This window comes from Pristis pectinata, chromosome 6 (assembly GCF_009764475.1).
Source record: "Pristis pectinata isolate sPriPec2 chromosome 6, sPriPec2.1.pri, whole genome shotgun sequence".
NCBI lineage: Eukaryota > Metazoa > Chordata > Chondrichthyes > Rhinopristiformes > Pristidae > Pristis > Pristis pectinata.
This window is the reverse complement of record NC_067410.1, coordinates 1,125,925-1,146,217: the sequence shown is the minus strand read 5'-3', so window position 1 is coordinate 1,146,217 and position 20,293 is coordinate 1,125,925. Positions and strand designations below refer to the sequence as shown.

Below are 20,293 nucleotides of genomic sequence, written 5' to 3'. Positions count from 1 at the left end.
GAGCAGAGAACTGACATTAGGCTAGCACAGGGGCAGTTAGGTAGCAAGTCTCAGCAAGATAGTAAGATAGCAGCAGAAGATATGGGCTATTGTGCGTGCAAAACACTTGTACCAGTTCGCATAATCACACAAAACAGGGCACTCAAACGCACATTGTACTTCCCCCCCCCCCCCCTTTTTGTCTGTTTGTCTGTCTTCTCTCTCTCTCCCCCTCTCTCTCTGTCCCACTCTCTCGCTCAGCCATCCAACCTCTCCCTGCACTAGGTCTGAACACTAAACTGCTGAACTCCGGCACTGTTTGTGTGTTGGGAACATAAAGTGGGCTTTCTGTTTTTTTTCGCCTGTGAAGGAGCCGTGCAGAAAATGTGAAGAACACGGCAGAGGCGGTGAAGCAAGCCCTAGAGGAGGCTGGCCGAGGTCAGGACGCTGCACAAACCGCGATCAGACAAGCGAAGGGAGACATCGAGGAGAGTGACCAGACACTGAACAGGGTGAGGAGGAGCTGCTGATGTAACCTTCCCTCAGTCGTACGTGCAATCAGCCATGGAGCGTGGGCAGGAGGAAGCTGTCCTCCCTGAGTTACAAACGCCCAACTTATGGACAGCCTGTACACGGGAACGAGTGTCTGGGAGACTGGTGGGATGGATGGGGATGGATTTGCCAGCTGCTGCATCTTCGGCCAGGTTGCGAAGGGGGCATCTCCTCGTGCCCTCTCCCCTCACCACCCCAAGCTGCAACAATCGGGCGCGGGGTGGAGCTGAGCATAGCTGGGAACACTGAGCAGACCCACTCACTGAGTCAGTGAGGCCGGCTGGCAGCCCCTCTTCCCTCACCTACTTGTTGTTCCATCAGTGCTGTTCCTGAGATCCCCTCCCATACATTGTTTCTGTTCACTTCCAACCTACGAACAGTTCAGGATACGGACAGTTCTCAGGAATGGAACGCTGTTATAACCTGGGGACTGCCTCACTGCACCCCTCTCATCATTATCTTCAAATCATCTGATAATTACGATCTTTTCAATCAGTGGTATGAACTCTGTACCTGATTGTGTCCGTTGTCCCACTCACTGATTGTTGCATGAACTGCTCTGTTGATAGACCTGTTCACTGGACCGACCTTTTCACCAGTATACTTACCCATGTCGGTTACTGAGATAAGGACCAATATGTGGCCAGGGCCTCACTGATGGCGAGGGGTGTCTCTCTCTCTGTCTCTCCGTTTGACAGATACGGAATGAAACAGCGAGTGCAGAGAGGGAGCTGATGGAGGCGATGGACCGGCTGATGCAGCTGGACAACGGAATCAATGCACTCAAAATGAAGCGAGCCAACAACGCCCTGGTGGCATCCCGGGCAGAAGAGACAGCCGCAATGGCACGGGATAAAGCCAACGAGGCCAGACAGGTACAACCAAGGAGAGCAAAGTCTCAGCCCTGCAGTGTGACAGGAGAGCACTTACCAAGTGCAGCTCTGGGCACAACGGGCTGAATTATCCCTTCCTGTTCCGGGTGACTCTTGTGACCTCACCGTTGTTTGGTGTGTGTCCTCACTTGGTTAGAAGCTGAAATTAAAACCATTGCCTACAGGATGAGGGCAGGGATCAACAGATTAGATTTCAGTGAGCTTATCTACTCACTTCCTTAATGAAATTACAGTCACCCTTAATAAATTGATCCGCATATCTCAAATATATTGTTTCATTTTGCTTTTTAAATAAGAAAGCTCACACTAGATCTGACTGCGTGTTGCACTGATCAGATTTCCCCACTGATCCTGCCAGTGTATCAGCCAGATCCTGAGTCCAATTGCAAAATGATGGATCTTCACATCGAGAGAAAAAATGTACTATACACCTTGTTCATCATTGGTGAAACACTTGGGGTGGGCTTAAGATTCAACGTCACTGGTGAATCTAGCTGCTGACCAATCAGAATGTATTTCACATCTGCCAAAGCTGACTTGAATGGGGAGGGATGTGAAATCGAATCCTGACACTTCTCTCCCAACTGGTGTACACAACTCAAGTTACCTCATCATGGATCCACCAGAAGATTGTTGTGGCCATGCTTGGGGATTGAGAGAGAAGAGTGTTTAATCATGGTAGACAGCTGCTCTTTCTCTGCCCTTCAACATCACAATTACATAACTGGCATGTGTTTTTGCTTCCAGATGTTGGACGGTCTACTCACAGACAAGTATAAAACAGTGCACGGTCTGATAGACCGGAAGAGTGGTACGGTCTTCAATGCTAAACACAAGGCAGAGAGTCTTCGGGACGAAGCCAAGGAGCTCCTGAGAGATGCACAAGACAAACTGGAGAGGCTGAATGGTGAGATGAGACCACTTGGTGGAAGTGACACTTCCACAGCCAGAACTGCAAATTGTTTGCGACATTTTTCGTGTAATGGTAATTTCCGAGAACCATTCCACTAAGAACTGAACGCTGGTGGGTTTTCACTGAGAACTAGACATCATGGTTGGCATGGACATTGGGCCAAAGGGCCTGTTTCTGTGCCGTACAGCTCTATGGCTGTGACTCTGAATGTTTCTGGGTTTTCACTGCAAACAGGACAGACCTCACCATTCTTCAGGCAGAGAATGTAGAAAACAAAGGAAGGCAAACTTATATGGCCCCTTTTGCAGACTTCGGACTCTGCCATGCACCTGATAGCCAATGAAGTGCCTTTAAAATGTTACTGCTGTTGTTATGTAGGGAATGTGATGAGCTACTTTTGCACAGCAGGCTCCCACACAAATGATCGGCATATTCCTACCCTTAGCAGATCAGCATGATATCGGTTGTATACTACCGGGTCGGGTTGGTGAGCGTGAGTAGATGTACGACCGAAGCCAGGATCCCAAGTACTTCAGTTCAATTTCCCGCTCTCTTTAAACTCACGAGGGCTTAGAATGCCAGTCCCATTAAACTCACTGGGTTCACTGGAAAATATATTATGGAAGTCAAATTGTGGTAGGACATACAAATGGCAGGGGCCTTAGAAGTGTTCATATGAGGAGGGACCTTGGAGGTGCAAGTCCATAGTTCTCTGAAAATGGTGACACAAGTGGATAGGGTAGCGAAAAAGGAATTTAGTATGTTAGCCTTCATAGGCCAAGGCATTGAGTCCAAGAGCTGGGACATCATGTTTCAGTCATACAAAACATTGGTCAGACTGCACTTGGAGTATTGTGTACAGTTCTGGTCACTGCACTACAGGATGGCTGTGGTAGCACTAGAGAGAGTGCAGAAGAGATTCACCAGGATGTTGCCTGGAATGGAGGGCTGTGGATATGTTGGATAGGCTGGGCTTATTCTCACTGGAATGTAGGAAGGGTGGCCTCAGAGGTTTATAAAATTATGAGGGACATAGATAGGATAGATAGAACCTTTTTCCCCAGGGTAGGGCAATCTCAGACCACAGAGGGCAGAGGCTTAAAGTGAGAAGGGAGAAATTTAAAGGAAATCTGAGGGGTGAGTTTTTCACGCAGAGGGTGGTGGGTGTATGGAACGAGCTGCCAGAGGAGGTGGTGGAGGCAGGTACAATTACAATGTTTAAAAGGCATTTGGACAGGTATTTGGATAAAAAGTTGTGCATTTCTGGTCACCCAGATGTAGGAAGGTTGTCATTAAGTCCGAAAGGGGGCGGAAAAGATTCACAGGGATGTCACTGGGACTGGAGGACTTGAGTTATAAGGAGAGACTGAATAGGTTGCGGCTTTTTCCCCAAAGTATCAGAAGCTGAGAGGTGACTTTACAAAGGTATATAAAGTCATCAGGGGCATAGATTAAGTGAATAGTTATAGTCTTTTCCTCAGGGTAGGGGAGTCTAAAATTAGAGGACATAAATTAGAGGACATAGTGAGGGGGGGAAGGATCCTGAGGGACAAGTTTTTCACAGAGGGTGGTGGGTATATGGAACGAGCTGCCAGAGGAAGTGGTAGAGGCGGGTACAATTATAACTTAATTCCCATAGATAGGAAAGATTTAGAAGGATATGGGCCAAATGCCGGCAAATGGGACTAGCTTGGGTAGTTGGCATGGACGAGTTGGGCCAAAGGGCCTGTTTGCGTGCTGTATAACTCCATGACTTTATTTATGACAAACAACAAAGTACCCAGCACTGATCCCTGCGGCACTCCTCTGGTCGCAGGCCTCCAATGTGGAAAAACAACCCTCCACTACTGTCTGACCACCAAGCCAATTTTACATCCAATTAGCGAGCTCACCCTGGATCCCATATGTTCTAACCTTCCGGACCAGCATACCATGTGTGACCTTGTCAAAGGCCTTCCATGTAGACTATGTGTACCACACTGCCAGCATCAATTCTCTTGGTTACCTCTTCAAAAAAATTACTGATTCTAGTTCAATTCAAATCAAAGATTGATTGATAGGTTAACCAAAAGTATTAATGAATTTGAGGAGACGAGGATCTCATTGAAATAGGCTTAAAGGGATAAACAGTCTGCTTGTATCCTTGTCTTTTATGAAAGCAGGAGAAATGAGTAGAACAAAATTTGGCATGTTCCCTGTGCTGACAGAAGATTTATACCGTTATTCTAATTACTGTTAGAAATAATTGAAAGCAAAATACAGTGACTGTTGCTGACAGGAAATACTGGGAACAGACAGCAGGTCAGGGAGGATCTCTTTCATCCTCTGCACATGGTGCCTTAAGTGTTGTTTGTCTGTTCGCTACTGCACAATTCCCCTGTGCTCGTGACCTACACTGCACCCTGGTGCCATGATTTTAAAGTTCTCATCCTGGTTACAAACCCCTCAATGGTCTTGCACCACCCCCCCCCCCCATCTCCCTAACCTGTCTCCCTCCCCGTCTCCCTAACCTGTCTCCCTCCCTGTCTCCCTAACCTGTCTCCCTCCCCATCTCCCTCCCTGTCTCCCTCCCCATCTCCCTCCCTGTCTCCCTCCCCATCTCCCTCCCTGTCTCCCTCCCCAACCTGTGTCCCTCCGTCTCCCTCCCCGTCTCCCTCCCTGTCTCCCTCCCCATCTCCCTAACCTCCCTCCTCATCTCCCTAACCTGTCTCCCTCCGTCTCCCTCCCCGTCTCCCGAACCTGTCTCCCTCCCTCTCTCCCTAACCTGTCTCCCTCCCCGTCTCCCGAACCTGTCTCCCTAACCTGTCCCCCTCCCCGTCTCCCTAACCTGTCTCCCTCCCCGTCTCCCTAACCTGTCTGGCAGTATATGGATTGAGCTGCCAGTGGGAGGAGGCGGGTACAATTATAGCATTTAAGAGACATTTGGACAGACTCATGGATGGGAGGGGTTTAGATGGATGTGAGTCAAATGCAAGGAAATGGGACTAGCTCAGGAAGGTACCTTGGTCAACATGGACAAGTTGGGGCCAAAGGGCCTGTTTCCATGCTCAATAACTCTATCCCACAAACCTCTGCACTCCTTCAATTCTTGAACCTGGTGCTTTCCTGATTCTCGAGTGTGACCATCTGTTCAACCACCTGGGCCTAACTTCTGGAACTCCCCCTAAACCTTACTAACCCTCTCATCTCCTTGAAGCGTGTCATCGATCAAGCTTCTGGTCACCAGTCCTAATCTCTTAAATTAACTTTATTTTCCATTGCTCCTGTGTTATACAACTGCAGTTTATTGTTCTTCCAAAGCTAACTGGATGAATTTTCTCCTACCCAACAGATCTTGAGGTTCAATATGAAGCAAACGAGCAGGTGTTGGAAGGAAAGGCGCGGCAACTGGATGGTCTAGAGGAGAAGATGAAAGAAATTTTGAAAGCCATTAACCAACAGATTCAAATCTATAACACCTGCCAATAAATGAAAATAAGGGTGTGTGTAACCAGGCCTTTAGGGAATCCACAGTATCACAAGTGCCCAGTGTTTAGATGCAATGTTTATTCTGCAGATCAACAATGCCACATCACCTTCTGGCTTTCCTTAACTGCATGTTTCCCGCACCACCCGTCCGCCCCTCCCCCCCCCCCCCCACCCCCATCTCTGGGATCCCAACTAACTTGAAAATACAGGGAAATCAAGGAGTTATGGGCCAAACGCAGGCGTGGGACTAGCTTGGATGGTCATCTTGATCGGCATAGACCAGTTGGGCCAAAGAGTGTTGTATGTTCCATGCTGTATGACTCTATAACCATAACCTACTTAGTTCAGTTGTAAAACAATGGATCAGCCCTGTTAAAATCCAGCTTCAGTGACACGTGATGTTACATGCAACATGTGAATGAATCATTAAAGTCAATTTTTATTCAAATCCAATAATCCAAAATTTTTGTCAGGTCTTAAATTTGGTGTTACAAAGGAGTAGGGAGGGGAGAGAAAACCCAGGTAAAATATTTTTTCAAAGCTTTTGAACCTTATTGCTCAAGTACACAAGCAGAAGATTTATAGTCAAATCAAATGACAACCCATAATTACTGACACCTTTTATTGACACCGTTTGTCAATGGGCTCACCATAATGATCTCACCCAACCCTTAGATGTCATTTAATTAAGAGTAAGTGAAGAACTTGGGTTTATTTCCAGCCTTGCACCTGCTGTTATTATAATAGTGTCAGACGTTGGCAGAGATTATTCACAGGGGAAGGATCGCCATCTTATTTTGACTAAAATTTGGAAAGAATTTTTTCCCCTTGCCAATTCAACCTTTAAAAACAAAATCCAGGATTTTTTTTGATGGAAACTTTAGTTTAATGATTCTTAAATTTACTGTGGTGTTTGTTATGTTGTGGCAGCCATTTCAGAATGCCCAGAGCACCTGGTCCTGTCGTAATTCAAGTTTCCCTATTTTCTTAACAACTACTCTTTTTGTACTTCTTAGAGAGAGTAAATGTGCAACACTGCACCTGGTTTTCAAATGGTTAGTTATTATGTGCAAAATGGCTTGTTCCATTACTATTAAATGTTTCTTATCCTGAAGATATTCAAGGTGCTGAACAGCTGATGTATTGTTGATGAGGCACATGGGATCCTTGCCTTTCACCTTCGGCACGGCAAGCCAAGAACCAAAAAATTACAAGTGCCAAAGTAACTTGTTAATCCTCCTCTGATGTAGATGTTAAACTGCCAGCAAACTGATCTTCTAATGTTGAACAGTAACTAGTTGTCAGGATGTGCTGGAGCTTTCTTCTTTTCACCACTCGATCTTTATTCGAGATGACAATGCTATTTCTAATTTAGTTCAGAACTGACACTGCAACACAGGAGATCATTCAGCCTATCTGATTTGTGCTGGCTCTTTGAAAAAGCTCTTCAATTATTCCCACGGTTTTTATTCCTTGTAGCGCTGCAGTTGCTTTCCTTTTCAAGTAATTATCTTTTGAGTTGCTAGCAAATGTGCTTCCCCTCATTTATGCAGAGCTTGCCAGATCAAAACTCACTTCAAAAGGATCTTAAATCTGTGGTTTCTGCTACTTGGAAACTGAACTCATAGAATCACAGGAACGTACAGCACAGACACAGACCCTTATGGCCCACCTATCGCAAAACAGAAAAAGCTGGTAACACTCAGCAAGTCTGACAGCACCCATGGGAAGAGGTCCAACCTCAAGTTCCAGGGTATAAATGCCGTGATAGTTAACATTTTGCAGCAGCAGCACAGGACATTACAAACATGACCAAGATAAATTATACACAACTTACATGACAAAATAAACATAACATTATTTCAAGTTGATAGAAAAAGAAACAGTCCCAGGTTGTGTTAGCGTTTTTCAGGTGGGTTCAAGAACCTGACGGCAGTGGGGGAGAAGCTGTTGTTGAACTGTGAGGTGTGGGGTCTTCAGGCTCCTGTACCTCCTGCCTGATGGCAGCATCGAGACGGGGGCACGGCCCGGATGGTGGAGGTCCCTGATGATGGATGTTGCCTTCTTGAGACATATCCTCTTGTAGATGTCCTCGATGGTGGGGAGAGCTGTACCTGTGATGGAACTGGCTGAGTCCACCACACTCTATAGCCTCTTGCATTCCTGTGCATTAGAGTTTCCATACCAGGCCGCAATGAAACCAGTCAGAATGTTTTCCACTATACATTTGTAAGAGTCTTCGATGACATGCTGAGTTTCCTTATACTTCTGAGAAAGTAAGACACTAGCCATCTTCTTCATGATTGCATCTATGTGCTGAGCCCAGGATAGGTCCTCCGAGATGTTACCATCCAGGAACTTGAAGCTGCTCACCCTTTCTACACAGACCCTTCAATGAGGACTGGTGTGTGTTTGCCTGACTTCCGCTTCTTAAAGTCGTCATGAAGGGTCATCAACCTGAAACAACTATTGTTTCTCTCTGCCTAGCCTGCTGACTTTTTCCAGCATTTAAGTTTTTATTTCAGATTTGCAGCATCTGCAATTTGTTGATCTACTCCATCAGAACATTTTATAACGTTCAAATCTCTATTATGAAGAGAACTGCCCTGGCAGTCTTTTTCTGTTTATAGTTTTTTAAAAATCTGCAGTGAGACCCACTTTTTTCTTAGGATGGGTAATGATATCCAGCAATAGCAGTAAATCAAAATTGGCAAGGAATTCCACACGTTTTGGTGTCCTGCGATTTTAAAGCATTTACAAATTTTGAATCTTTCTATTCAGTTTCTATATTTCAATGAATTATTTTATTTGCATTTGCATAGAATACATTTAACACTGTCATAAATACGTGGCAGATCCTTCTCAGAAAGCCTGTTCAGTATAGACCCATCACTACATTCCCTCTGTGGAAAAGCTGATGATGTGAAACACCTTTGCAGAAACTGCAACACCTTTTCCTCTGCAGGAGCTTCTTTATGACAAATCCCTTTCATATAAAATTCTATGCCCCAGTGAAGCTCTTGATTATTTTAGACTTTAGGCCTAAACTTTAAGAAAAAGATATTTACAAATGTTCCATTCCTTTCACAAACCTGTAAAATCTATCAAAATGGATTCTTTTTCACCCAATTGATCCAACAGAACACTCTGCATGCAAACTCCCCAACCCCCAAGGGCACTGCTGCCCAACAGATCAACTGGTAGCCACGTGTACCTCATTGGTAATCCAGATGTACCTGTGTTTCTGATTGGAAAATAGAAAATAAATCACTGGATACCTGAATTCAAAATAGTAATTGCCTGGCAGGTAGCATTTCTCAGTGTCTTTTGGTTGAAGACCACAACAAAAAGTGAAGAGTACAAGTGTTTTTAATCATGGTGGCTGCTTTAGTCTCTTGGTCACTGGATGGTGAGAGATGTTTGCTAGGTCCTTTATATACGTGTGGAGTAGATTGCCTATGCAGTGAGTACGTTGTATTCTGTGAAAGTGTGAGCTTGTGACTAAAGTAGTGTGGCTACTTGGTGACTTCTGTTGCGTGAGGCAATGGAGTGATTCACCCTGTCCAAAATTACTCTGAGGGCATGACAAAGGGCAAACTCTGGCACAGACTGCAAAGCATTCATTGCCTTCAGTATTCCCTCAGCACGCAGCCAGAAAAATAGCTGAATGTAATACTGCCCCAGGCATTAGTGTGGATCGTTGAAGTAACTATTCTCACAGTCTTAGTTTCAAACACACAATCCTACTGTTTTTTTTAAATGGACCACCTGTACCACTGAAAAATGCTCGTTTCCTGTTTCCTCAACTCTTTGTTCAAGTTTTCTTGTTGCTTTGCAGCTTTATGTTCAGAGCCATTAGGCAGACACAGTCAGTAATTGGGTAATTAGAGCTGTGGTTCCAAATGCGGACAAGACCTCTAGGTCACAGAATAGAAATTTATAGCAGAGGTGGAGTCATTCAGCCTGCCATGTCCATTCTGGTCACCAATGGACTCCAGTTATTCTCACTCCCAGTCTCAGCCCAACACTCTGCAGCTGACGGCTCCTCAGGTGCCCTACCAGGTACCTTCTGCCTCCACCATCGTTTCAGTGAGTTCCAGACCCCCACTGACCTCTGAGTGCAACATTTGTTTTCTCCCAAATGCCCTTTTAACCCTGCTACCAATTAACTTAATTTTGTGACTTTGTTAAGGGAATTGAGTCTTTCCTGCTCATCCTAATTAAACCTCCGCGCTGCCTCTTTTATTCCACATAAAGCAGCCACAGTTCTCTGGTGTCTCTTCATAACTATTATTCTCCAACCTTCACTGTCCCTCAGTGCAACCGCATCCTTCCTGGGGTGCTATGCTGTTCCTGAGGGTGCTGTTGTGGGTGTTCCCGAGTGGTGGCTGGGCTAATGTTTCAGATCTCTGATGCGGAGAAAGCAAGACACCAAAAACTGTAGAATTCCACATCGAGTCTGGAAGGCTGCAATATGCCCAATGCCAGATGTTGTTCCTCAAGCTCGAGTTGGGCCTCACTGTCACTGTGCAGCATGCCACAGAGAGAGATCGGAGTGGGATGGGGAATTAAGGTGGCACCAATGGGAAGCTCAGGATCACCCGACAACTGAACGCAGGAGGTCCGCAGAGTGATTGCCCAGTCTGTGCGTGGTTTCTCTGTTGCAGAGGAGACCACAGTGTGAACACCCAATGCAGGACACTAGGTTGGAGGAAGCGCAAGTGAATCACTGTCTCACCTGGAAGGAGTGTTTGGGTCCCTGGGTGGTGGGAAGGGACGAGGTGAAAGGGCAGGTGGGTTGCTGGGTAGGTGTGGTAAGGAGGGGGGTGGTTGTTGGGCCGGGGAGGACGGGGGTACTGTGGAGGCAGAGTGGGGGAGGGGGTTGAGGGGATGGAGGAAAGGGAGGGGGAGGGGGAAGGGGAGGGAAGAGACAGAGGTGGGGATGGGAGACGGGGAGGGAGAAGGGGAGGGTTTGACTGGGGGATGGGACAGGTGGGTGTGAACGACAGAAGGGAGGGGCGAGATCTGGTGCAGATTGGAGGCATTCCCCTAGACACCGTCCCCTCACAGTAACTCTGATGTGGTCTGCAGCCCCGGCTCCACAGTCTCCACTGCCCCCAACCCCAACCACCAGCCCCACCTCCACCCTCCCACCCTCAACCCCTCTACTATCACCCCAACAACCCATCTCCACACCCCGCCACCTACAATCCCCCACACCCACACACCGCCCACCCACCCCAATCCATGCACGCCCCACACCCCCCTACCCACACACAGCTGACACCCCGCCCAGCCACCACTCCCACATCCATCACCCACCCAACCCACACACCCCCCACCCACCCGCCCACATCCATCACCCACCCAACCCACACCCCCCCCACATCCATCACCCACCCAACCCACACACCCCCCCACATCCATCACCCAGCCAACCAACACACCCCCCACCCACCCAACCCACACCCCCCCACATCCATCACCCAGCCAACCAACACACCCCCCACCCACCCAACCCACACCCCCCCACATCCATCACCCACCCAACCCCCCAAATCCATCACCCACCCAACCCACACCCCCCCCACATCCATCACCCACCCAACCCACACACCCCCCCACAACCCCTCACCCCAACCTCCCACCAAACCCCCAACCCCCACCCATAACCTCCCCACCCCCCCCACCACACACCACGTGCTCGCCATCAGGCGGGAACCTCAGGCTGCGCGCGCATCCACGCTGCCCACGGGGGCGGAGTCTGCGGGTCACGTGGGACGGGCGATCAGGCGTAGCGTCCTCCGGCCGGTGACGTACTTCCCGTCGGCGGAAGTTTGGGTTCGTCCGTCGCTCCGCGCCCACCCGAGGCCCCGGGACCGGAGCCCGCGGACAGCCGAGCCCCGCTCCCCGCCCCCTGCCCCCGCCTCCCTCCTAACGCCAGGGCCCGGCTGCGGCCCCGGATCCGGACCCGCCCAGGGACCCGGGCCCCCGCCTGAGGAAGCGGGAGGCCGCGACACCGGCACCGAGCTGCGACGGGCGCTGAAGCGTCGGCTATGTGAGCGGCCTGGGGGCGGGCGGCGGCCCGAGAGCCGGTGGAGCTCGGGGCTGAAGGTAGGGGTCGGGCCCCGGCTACGGGAAGGAAATGGGAGCACCCACGGGGGCGGGGTCAGGGGGCACGGGAGCGGGGTCAGGGGGTGTCTGTGGGGTTGGGTCAGTGTTGGGGGCGGGGAAAGGGGTCAGAGGTCTGGGGGCATGGGGGTCTGTGTGGGCATGGGTTGGGGGTGGGGGTCTCTGTGGGGTCTGGGGGCACGGTGTGGGTGGGGGTCTGTGTGGGGTCAGGGGTCTATGGGCAGAGGGGCAGGGTCAGGGGTCTGTGGGGGCACAGGGTGGGGGTGGGGGTCTGTGTGCTGTCAGGGGTCTGTGTGGGCATGGGTTGGGGGCGGGGGTCTAGGCACGGGGGCAAGGTCAGGGGTCTGTGGGGGGGTGGGGATCTGTGTGGGCATGGGGTGGGGTCGGGGGTCTGTGGGGGCACGGGGTGGGTGTGCTAGCAGCAGGTGAGGTCCCAGAGGACTCGAGAGTAGTCAATGTTATTCCTTTGTTTAAGAAGGTAAACAAGGATAATCCAGGAAATCAGAGGCTGGTGAGCCTCACATCAGTGGTGGGGAAGCTTAGGGATAAATTTTGTGTGCCTTTAGTAAAATATGGCCTAATTAGGGACAGTCGGTGGATTAAGATGCTTGGGAGCCATGGTTATTTTATTAGTTTGGAATGAGAATTGGCTTGTCCATCAGACAACAGGGTAGTGGTGGAAGGGTGTTGTTCAGGCTGGAAGTCCATGACTAGTGTTCTGTAAGGATCAGTGTTGGGATCTCTTGTTTATGATGTGTATAAATGCCTGGATGAAAATGTCAAAGTCAAGTTTATATGTCCTTTGTCCAGGTGCAATGTAAAACTTATTTGCAGCAGTATCATAGGCACATAGCATCAGTTAAGCAGGGTTGTGGTCGTTGGTTCAAGAACCGAATGGTTAAAGGGAAGTAGCTGTTCTTAGGGCGTCAGGCTCCTGTATCTCCTGCCCGATGGTAGCTGCAAGAAGATGGCCTGGCCCGGATGGTGAAGATCTTTGATGGATGTTGCCTTCTTGAGACAGCGCCTCATGTAAATACTACCGATGGTGGGGAAGGATGTGCCTGTGATGTATTGGGCTGAATCTAATACTCTCTGCAGCTTCTTGTGTTCCTGTACATTTGAATTGCCATACCAGACCATGATGCAACCAGTACATCTGAAGAAGTTTGTAGAGTGTTCAGTGACAAGCCAAGCCTCCTTAAACTTCTAATGAAGTAGAGAGGCTGGCACGCTTTCCTTGTGATTACATCTATGTGGTGGGCCCAGGACAGGTCATCCGATATGTTAACACCAGGGAATTTAAAGCTGCTGACCCTTTCCACTGCTGATCCCCCAATGTAGACGTGCATGTTTGATCACCTTCATCTTCCTGAAGTCAACAATTAGTCTCCAGTTTTACTGACATTGAGCGAGAGGTTGTTATTGCGGCACCACTCAACCAGGCGTCCTACGTCGCTCCAGTAAGCTGATGCATCACCACAATGATTCGTCCAACAATATTGGTGTCGTCAGCAGATTTGTTTATGGCATTGGAGCTGTGCTTAGCCACACAGTCATTGTGCGTAGATAGTAGAGCAGGGGGCTAAGCATGCAGCCTTGAGATGCACCTGTGTGGATGGTCAGTGAGGAGGTGTTGTTACCAATCCTCATTGAGGTCTGCCGATGAGGAAGTCGAGGATTCAGTTACAAAGGGAGGTGTAGAGGGAAGTACAGAGGCCCAGGTCTTGGAGCTTGATGAGTTTGGGTGGGATGATTGTGTTGAATGCCAAGCTGTAGTCAATGAGCAGCAGCCTGAAGTATGAGTTCCTGTTGTCCAGATGTAAGTGGGTGGGTTAGTAAGTTTGCACATGACAAAAAGATGGGTGGAGTTGTGGACAGTGAAGAAGGTTGTCAAAGGATACAGCAGGATATCGATAAGTTGCAGATATGGACAGAGAATGGACTTTAGTCCGGGCAAGTGTGAAGTGTTGAGCTTTGGGAGGTCAAATGTAAGGGGAAAATGGCAGGACCCTTAACAGCTTTGATATACAGAAGGATCTTTGGGTTCAAGTCTACAGCTCTCTGAAGTAGCCATGCAAGTAGATAGGGTGGTAAAGAAGGCATATGGCATGCCTGCTTTCATTGGTCGGGGCAAGTAGAAGAGTAAGGAAATCATGTTGCAGCTGTGTAAAACTTTGGTTAGGCCGCACTTGGTGTATTGCATGCGTTTCTGGTCGCCCATTACAGAAAGGTGTGGAGATTTTGGAAAAGGTTCAGAAGAGGTTCACCAGGATGCTGCCTGGATTAGAGGGTATGAGCTCTAAGGAATGGTTGGACAAACTTGGGTAGTTTTCTCTGGATTAGTGGAGGCTGTTAAAAGTTTATCAAATTGAGAGGCATAGATAGGTTAGACAGCCGTTAACGTTTTCCCAGGGTAGAAATACCTAATGCTGGAGGATGTGCATTTAACATGAGAGTGGGAAAGTTTAAAGATGATGTGCGGGGCAAGTTTTTTTACACAGAGCAATGGGTGCCTGGAATGTGCTACCAAGGGTGGTGGTGGAAGCAGATAGAACAGTGTGTTTAAGATGCTTTTAGATGGGCACATGAATATGCAGGGAATGGAGGGATATGGATCATATACAAGTAGATGGGGTTAGTTTGTATTGGCATTATGGTACTGGCACAGACTGAGCCACAGGGCCTGTTGCTGTGGTGTACTGTTCTAATAACGTGGGCACACTGGGTCATAGTGTCTGGGGGATGGGTTTACATGGGGGAATGGGTTGATGTGGGCCAGTCAGGCTAGGGTGTTGGGGGATGTTTTTATGCAGGCATGATGGGATGGGGGTGGGTTTGGGTGGGGAGCAGGTTTATTGGGGCTCGCTGGTCACAGTGCTGAGGGCCAGGTTTACATGGTTGGGTTGGGGGAGATAGACACGTCTACATGGGTATGCTGGATCAGGGTGCCAGGGTACAAGTCAATGTTTTCTGCTGGTTGGACAGGCTACAAGCGAATATGTTGAGGGGCTCTATTACATGTTTTAACCATTTTTAACAAAGAATATAAACTTGGTGAAGGCGGCTTTTGGCACGCTGGCCTTCATCAGTCAGGGCATTGAGTATAAAAGTTGGAGGTCATGGTGCAGTTGTACAAGATGCTGGTGTGGTCACACTTGGCTTATTGTGTACAGGTTTGGTCATCCTGTTATAGGAAATGTGTTAATACTCTGGTAAGAGTGAAGAAAAGATTTACAAGGATGTTGCCAGGACTAGAGGAACCGAGTTATAGGGAGAGGCTGGACAGACTTAGACTTTATTGGAACATAGGAGACAGGTGTCTAAAATCATGAGGGGCATAGATAGGGAGAATGCACAGTCTTTCTCCTAGGATTGGGGAATCAAGGACTAGAAGGCACAGGTTTAAGGCGAGAGGGGAAGGATTTAATAGGAACCTGAGGGGCAACCTTTTTACGCAAAGGGTGGTAGGTATGTGGGACGAGGAAGTGGTTGGACAGGTCCATGGATTGGGAAGGTTGTGGGCTTTGCCACCCTCCGTCCTTCTCCCTGCATTCGCACCCCCATGCCCTTTCCAGAAGACAAAAGTCCTGTGTACAATGTTTCTTTTATTTTGTCTTTTCAGGTTGTGGAAGTGTTTTATTCTGTCTTGCCCTGATGTGTTACTCTGCTCCTTCTTTATAAATAACAGAAGTTCGGAAACGGGGGTCTGTTAAATTGTTATCTGAGGTGAGTGTTATTCAGTTAATCCAGAGTAACTCAGTGAATTGAAACGTAGAGATCTACAGGAGTCTGATGCTAACGTGTTCTCTCATGCTGTTACATTACTGTCTTCACTTGGTAGGCCTTGGTCTTAACCCGGTTCTGAGCAGGCATGTGTATACATCAGTCTGAGTCCTGTATCGCATCACTACTTTAATACAAAAATAACACGTGTATTTATATAATGCCTCTTCTGACTTGTATATCCAAAACCACTTCGCAGTCGGTGAAGGAATGAAGTTTAATCACTGATCGTTGTGGAACTGTAATGCAGATAGCTTCTGCTCAAGTGTGAGGGGCATCTGACATGTACTGTGTTTTGAGAATTTTTTTCATGTGAGCAGGTTTTTTCACAAGGATTTAGGTTTTGATTCCATAGGTTAGTCAAAATGCGACCAATATCACGTATTTCAGAATCTGTAACTCACCCTCGCTCAAAACCAATGTATTTATTCCATCTCCTTCAGGGTGGTACAATGTAATTATTCTTCCGTCGTTGGGCCGATGTAAATCCTTTCTGTACTGCTTAATTAGATCCTCCCTTGTGCTAATTACAGAAGAAATGAGAGCAGGCAAAGGCTGTCCTGCCCTTTGAGCCCATCCTCTGAATGAAGTTTCTCCTCATCTCAATCCTGAACAGACTATTCCTTATTCTGAAGGTGTGATCCCTGGTTCTTGACTCCTCAGGTAGGGGAAACATCCTGCCTGTATCTAGCCTGTTGAGCTCTGTAGGTACAGGCCCAGTCTACTCAATCTCTCCTCGTGTACCATTTCCATCCCTGGAACCAGTCCAGTGAGTTTCACCTTTCTGGCAAGTGAGACCACAACTGTACACACTGCTCCAAGTGCAGTCTCACCAAGGCTGTATACAATTAAAATAAGTCTTCCTTCCTCTTGTAATTAAATCTATAATGAAAACTGAAATGTAGGTAGGCACAGGAGAGGCCATCAGTTCCTTTGAGCATGTTCCGCTATTCACCAAGATCGTGGCTGATCTTCCACCTTGGTACCATTTTCCAATTCTCTCCCTAAGATTCCCTGAATGTAACAATTGCCTTCCTAATCATTTGTTGTACTAGCATGTTGACTTTCAGTAACTTGTGGACAAGCTGATCTCACTCCCTTTGAACTACCAAATTTCTCGTGCTTTTAAAAAAAAAACTTTTACATGCATCAAAGTGGATGACCTTCCATTATTTCACAGTAAACTTCATCTGTTATGTTCTAGTCCACTCATTCAATTTCACATCTTCCTTCACATCTCCCTTCCTGTTCGCAATCTCACCAGTTTAATTTCATTAGCAATTTGACATTTGGACCCCTCGGCCAAATCATTGACACAGATTGTGAACTGCGGGGGCCCAAACGCTGATCCCTGCAGTACCCACATCAACCTCCAATGTGGAACTTTATTTAAAACCTTTGGAAAATCCAGATACCTCAAATCCACTGTTTTCCCTTTGTTTCCTCGACTCGCCAAGTTCTCAAAGAACTCCAGCAGCCATCCTAAACAACAAGACTTCTTACAGAAAGCAAAATACCATGGAAACGTGCACAATGGTGGAAACGCACTGCAAGTCAGATCCTATCAGAGGAGGCAAGAATAGGTTAGCTTAGTTTTTGGAGTTGGTGTTCAATGGTTGGATGTTGGTGTTGAAAGAGCGGTGCTGTTGCCTGGACTATCAAGTGTTTTCAGCATTCTGTTGCTTGAAATGGATAACTTGATCTGAAAAATTATCCTAGTAATTAACCTTTTGTTCCTCCACTCTCCTTTTTGAGCATTAGGTGTGATGCTGATGCACTGTTTCCTAAGATCAACTTGACAGCTATCAAAGAAGTTGCATGATGTGTTTACTAAATTTTCGCACAAAATTTTGGAATTGGCTGCACAAAATCTTGCTATTGGTGCAACCGTACCAAAACGATGGATGTAGTCACAATTTTGTAATGCAGCAACTCTTTAGACCTTGAGATGCATTCGGCTGACAAAATGTTTCCTCCACCCATTATGAACGTAACCTTGCTCAGTCCTGCAAAATTTGTAAAGGCTCAGTGTTTGGACCTGTTGGCTGAGGTGGTAGGTTTCAGTAGACCTTGCAGCAAGACCTATTCTCACTGCTCTTTGCAGTTGGGACATGATGATTGATGACTCTTCTTTCCACCTGCACAGGTTTGATGCTCAATTCGACAATGAAATTGGCAGTTGTATTTCTCACAAGCATTTTGCTGTAGATCGTAAATCCACCTATGTTCCTAACATTGCCTTGACTCATTTACTGCTGAAATGCTCATCCACTCATTGGACTATCTCTGCTCAGTGCTCTCCTGATCAGCCTCGTACCTTGCAGCCTCTAAACCCGAGCTCATTCATATCCTCTGCTCACGTATGGTCCCATTCACCTGTGCTCATTAACCTGTCATTCCTTTTTGGTCCTTAAGTTGTAACTACCTCCATGGTTCCCTTCCCCTCCATCTATATAGAACAGTACAGCACAGGAACAGGTCCATCAGCCCACAATGTTGTACTGAATTAATTAATGACACGCAATCCCTTCTACCAACATATGGTGCATATCCCTCCATTCTCTGCATAATCATTTGCCTATCTAAGAGCCTCTTAAATGCCCCCATCATCTCTCCCTCCACCACCAGCCCTGGCAGTGCATTGCAGGCACCCACGACTCTGTGTTTTTAAAAAAAAAACCTGCCCCACACATCCGCACATCTCCCTCGAACCCTGCCCCCAGCCCTGCTTTAAATGTATGCCCACTAGTATTAGACATTTAGAACCTGGGAAAAAGATACCAGCTGTCTATCTATGCCTGCCATAATATTATAAATTTCTATCAGGTCTCCCCTCAGCCTCTTACCACTCCAGAGAAGAAAACACAAGTTTGTCCAGCCTCTCATTATAGCTCTTGCCCTCTAATCCAGGCAGCATTCTGGTAAACCTCTTCTGCACCCTCTTCAAAGCCTCCACATCCTTCCTGTAATAGGGCAACCAGAATTGAATGCAATACTCCAGATGTGGCCTAACCAGAGTTTTATAAATTTGCACTGTAACTTCCCGACTCTTGAACCCAGTGCCTCAATTAATGAAGGCAAAAGCGTGCCATATGCCTCCTTTGCCAATGAAGGCAAGCATGCGATACACCTTGTAGTCTTTGTAAACTTTGAATCCCAAAGCTCTGCTCCTCTGATTCTGACCTCCCAATCATCTCCCTCTTTAATTATTCATTGGCATACCTGTGCGCAGAGCCCTAATCACCCCGTTTTAGCAGCACTATGACCACTTTACACTAAAATGAACTTAGTTTTTGTTTTGTTCTAATTGCATTCTTTCTTGTAAAAATTGTGCATAATTTATGTTTAATGTTTTTATTGTGCTGCTTATCTGATGCTATGTGCCTGGGATGCTGCTGCAAGTAAGTTTTTCATTGCACTCGTGCATACATGTACTTGAGTAATAAGCATGACTTTGATTTACCTTCAGCCCTTTAAGGTTTCTGTTAACCTACCTCTCACCAGGCTTTTGTCACTCATTTTATGTGACTCAGTGTCATGCTTTGTCAGGTACTGCTGCTGAAAAATATCATATTTTCTTGTGTTAAAGATGCCATATAAATGCAGTTATTAGTGTTCCTGCATAAAAAGGTTCTCCATGTTACGTACCTTCAAGACTGGTATAGTTAATGACATTAACTGACGGCATTGTGCAGTGCATTCTAGAATCAGTTCATACTGTTCTATTGCATTATTCAGGACCTGCAACCATACCAGTCTTTAAACTTCAAAACATAACCGGGCAGTGGGAAATGTCACCCTAGTTGCAGGAAAAAGACAAAGAACCAAAGCACCTTGGCCCTGTGGTGGTATGCTATGAGGTTCAGTTTAATGATGTGCAAAAGGCAGATTTCATTTTACAAAACATTGCAAATTAGTAGTAATTTAACAACAGTGATTGGTGTATAATTCATGGCTGGCAAGGGGTGAAAAAAGGGAAATGACAGAACTGACCTGGGGCAAACTGCTGACTAATCAACAATTCAAATAATATTGTAACATTTAAATGGTTTGGAACTTTTGGAACTTTGTCAGCCAAAGCTTAATCAAACTTGAGGGAAGGGATTATTGGCGAGAAGCAAGTTTGATCAATGTACAAAAGATGACACTTCCAAATAAGTGATCTATTACTTTCAAAAAAAAAATGTAATTTGGTGTCTCTTCTGTAAATTAAGTCATGGAGCTAAGTTCACATTGATGTTGCTAACTTGCTTTTTGGTTTTTGTATTGTCCATTAGGGTCTTTGTGCCAGTGTGTTGAGTTGCAGATGCTTTGGAAAAACAGTGAGGAGTTTTTAACTTTACAGTCCATAATAATGATGGTTATAGCCTTAATTTTCTTTTGAAATAATTGTAAAAAGTTGAAGAATTTAATTTCTAGCATGTTTAATATAGAAGTGTTTGGATGACAAGGTAAGTGGGAAAACATTCTTAATAAAATTTGTTGATTTAACTGTGCAATTTAAACTTGGAAGCATTATAACACTAGGTTCCAGCAACCTTTTCTACAGCAGCCATTACATCGTTTTGTGGTC

At 46.8% G+C, this 20,293-nt stretch overlaps 2 protein-coding genes across 2 annotated transcripts in view; both read left to right on the top strand.

Annotated features, from left to right (window-relative positions):
* lamb2 (laminin, beta 2 (laminin S)) overlaps window positions 1-6,273 on the top strand; it is an 89,284-nt gene extending 83,011 nt beyond the window's left edge. The window contains 4 exon segments of the mRNA XM_052018129.1: window positions 350-491; window positions 1,230-1,406; window positions 2,172-2,331; window positions 5,669-6,273. Coding sequence (XP_051874089.1) covers window positions 350-491; window positions 1,230-1,406; window positions 2,172-2,331; window positions 5,669-5,805 — 616 coding nt within the window. The 3' untranslated portion in view covers window positions 5,806-6,273.
* Window positions 6,274-11,636: 5,363 nt separating this feature from the next.
* Window positions 11,637-20,293, top strand: part of usp19 (ubiquitin specific peptidase 19) — a 133,555-nt gene continuing 124,898 nt past the window's right edge. Inside the window, 2 exon segments of the mRNA XM_052018449.1 lie at window positions 11,637-11,919; window positions 15,560-15,663. The gene's annotated coding sequence lies outside the window, so the exon portion shown is untranslated.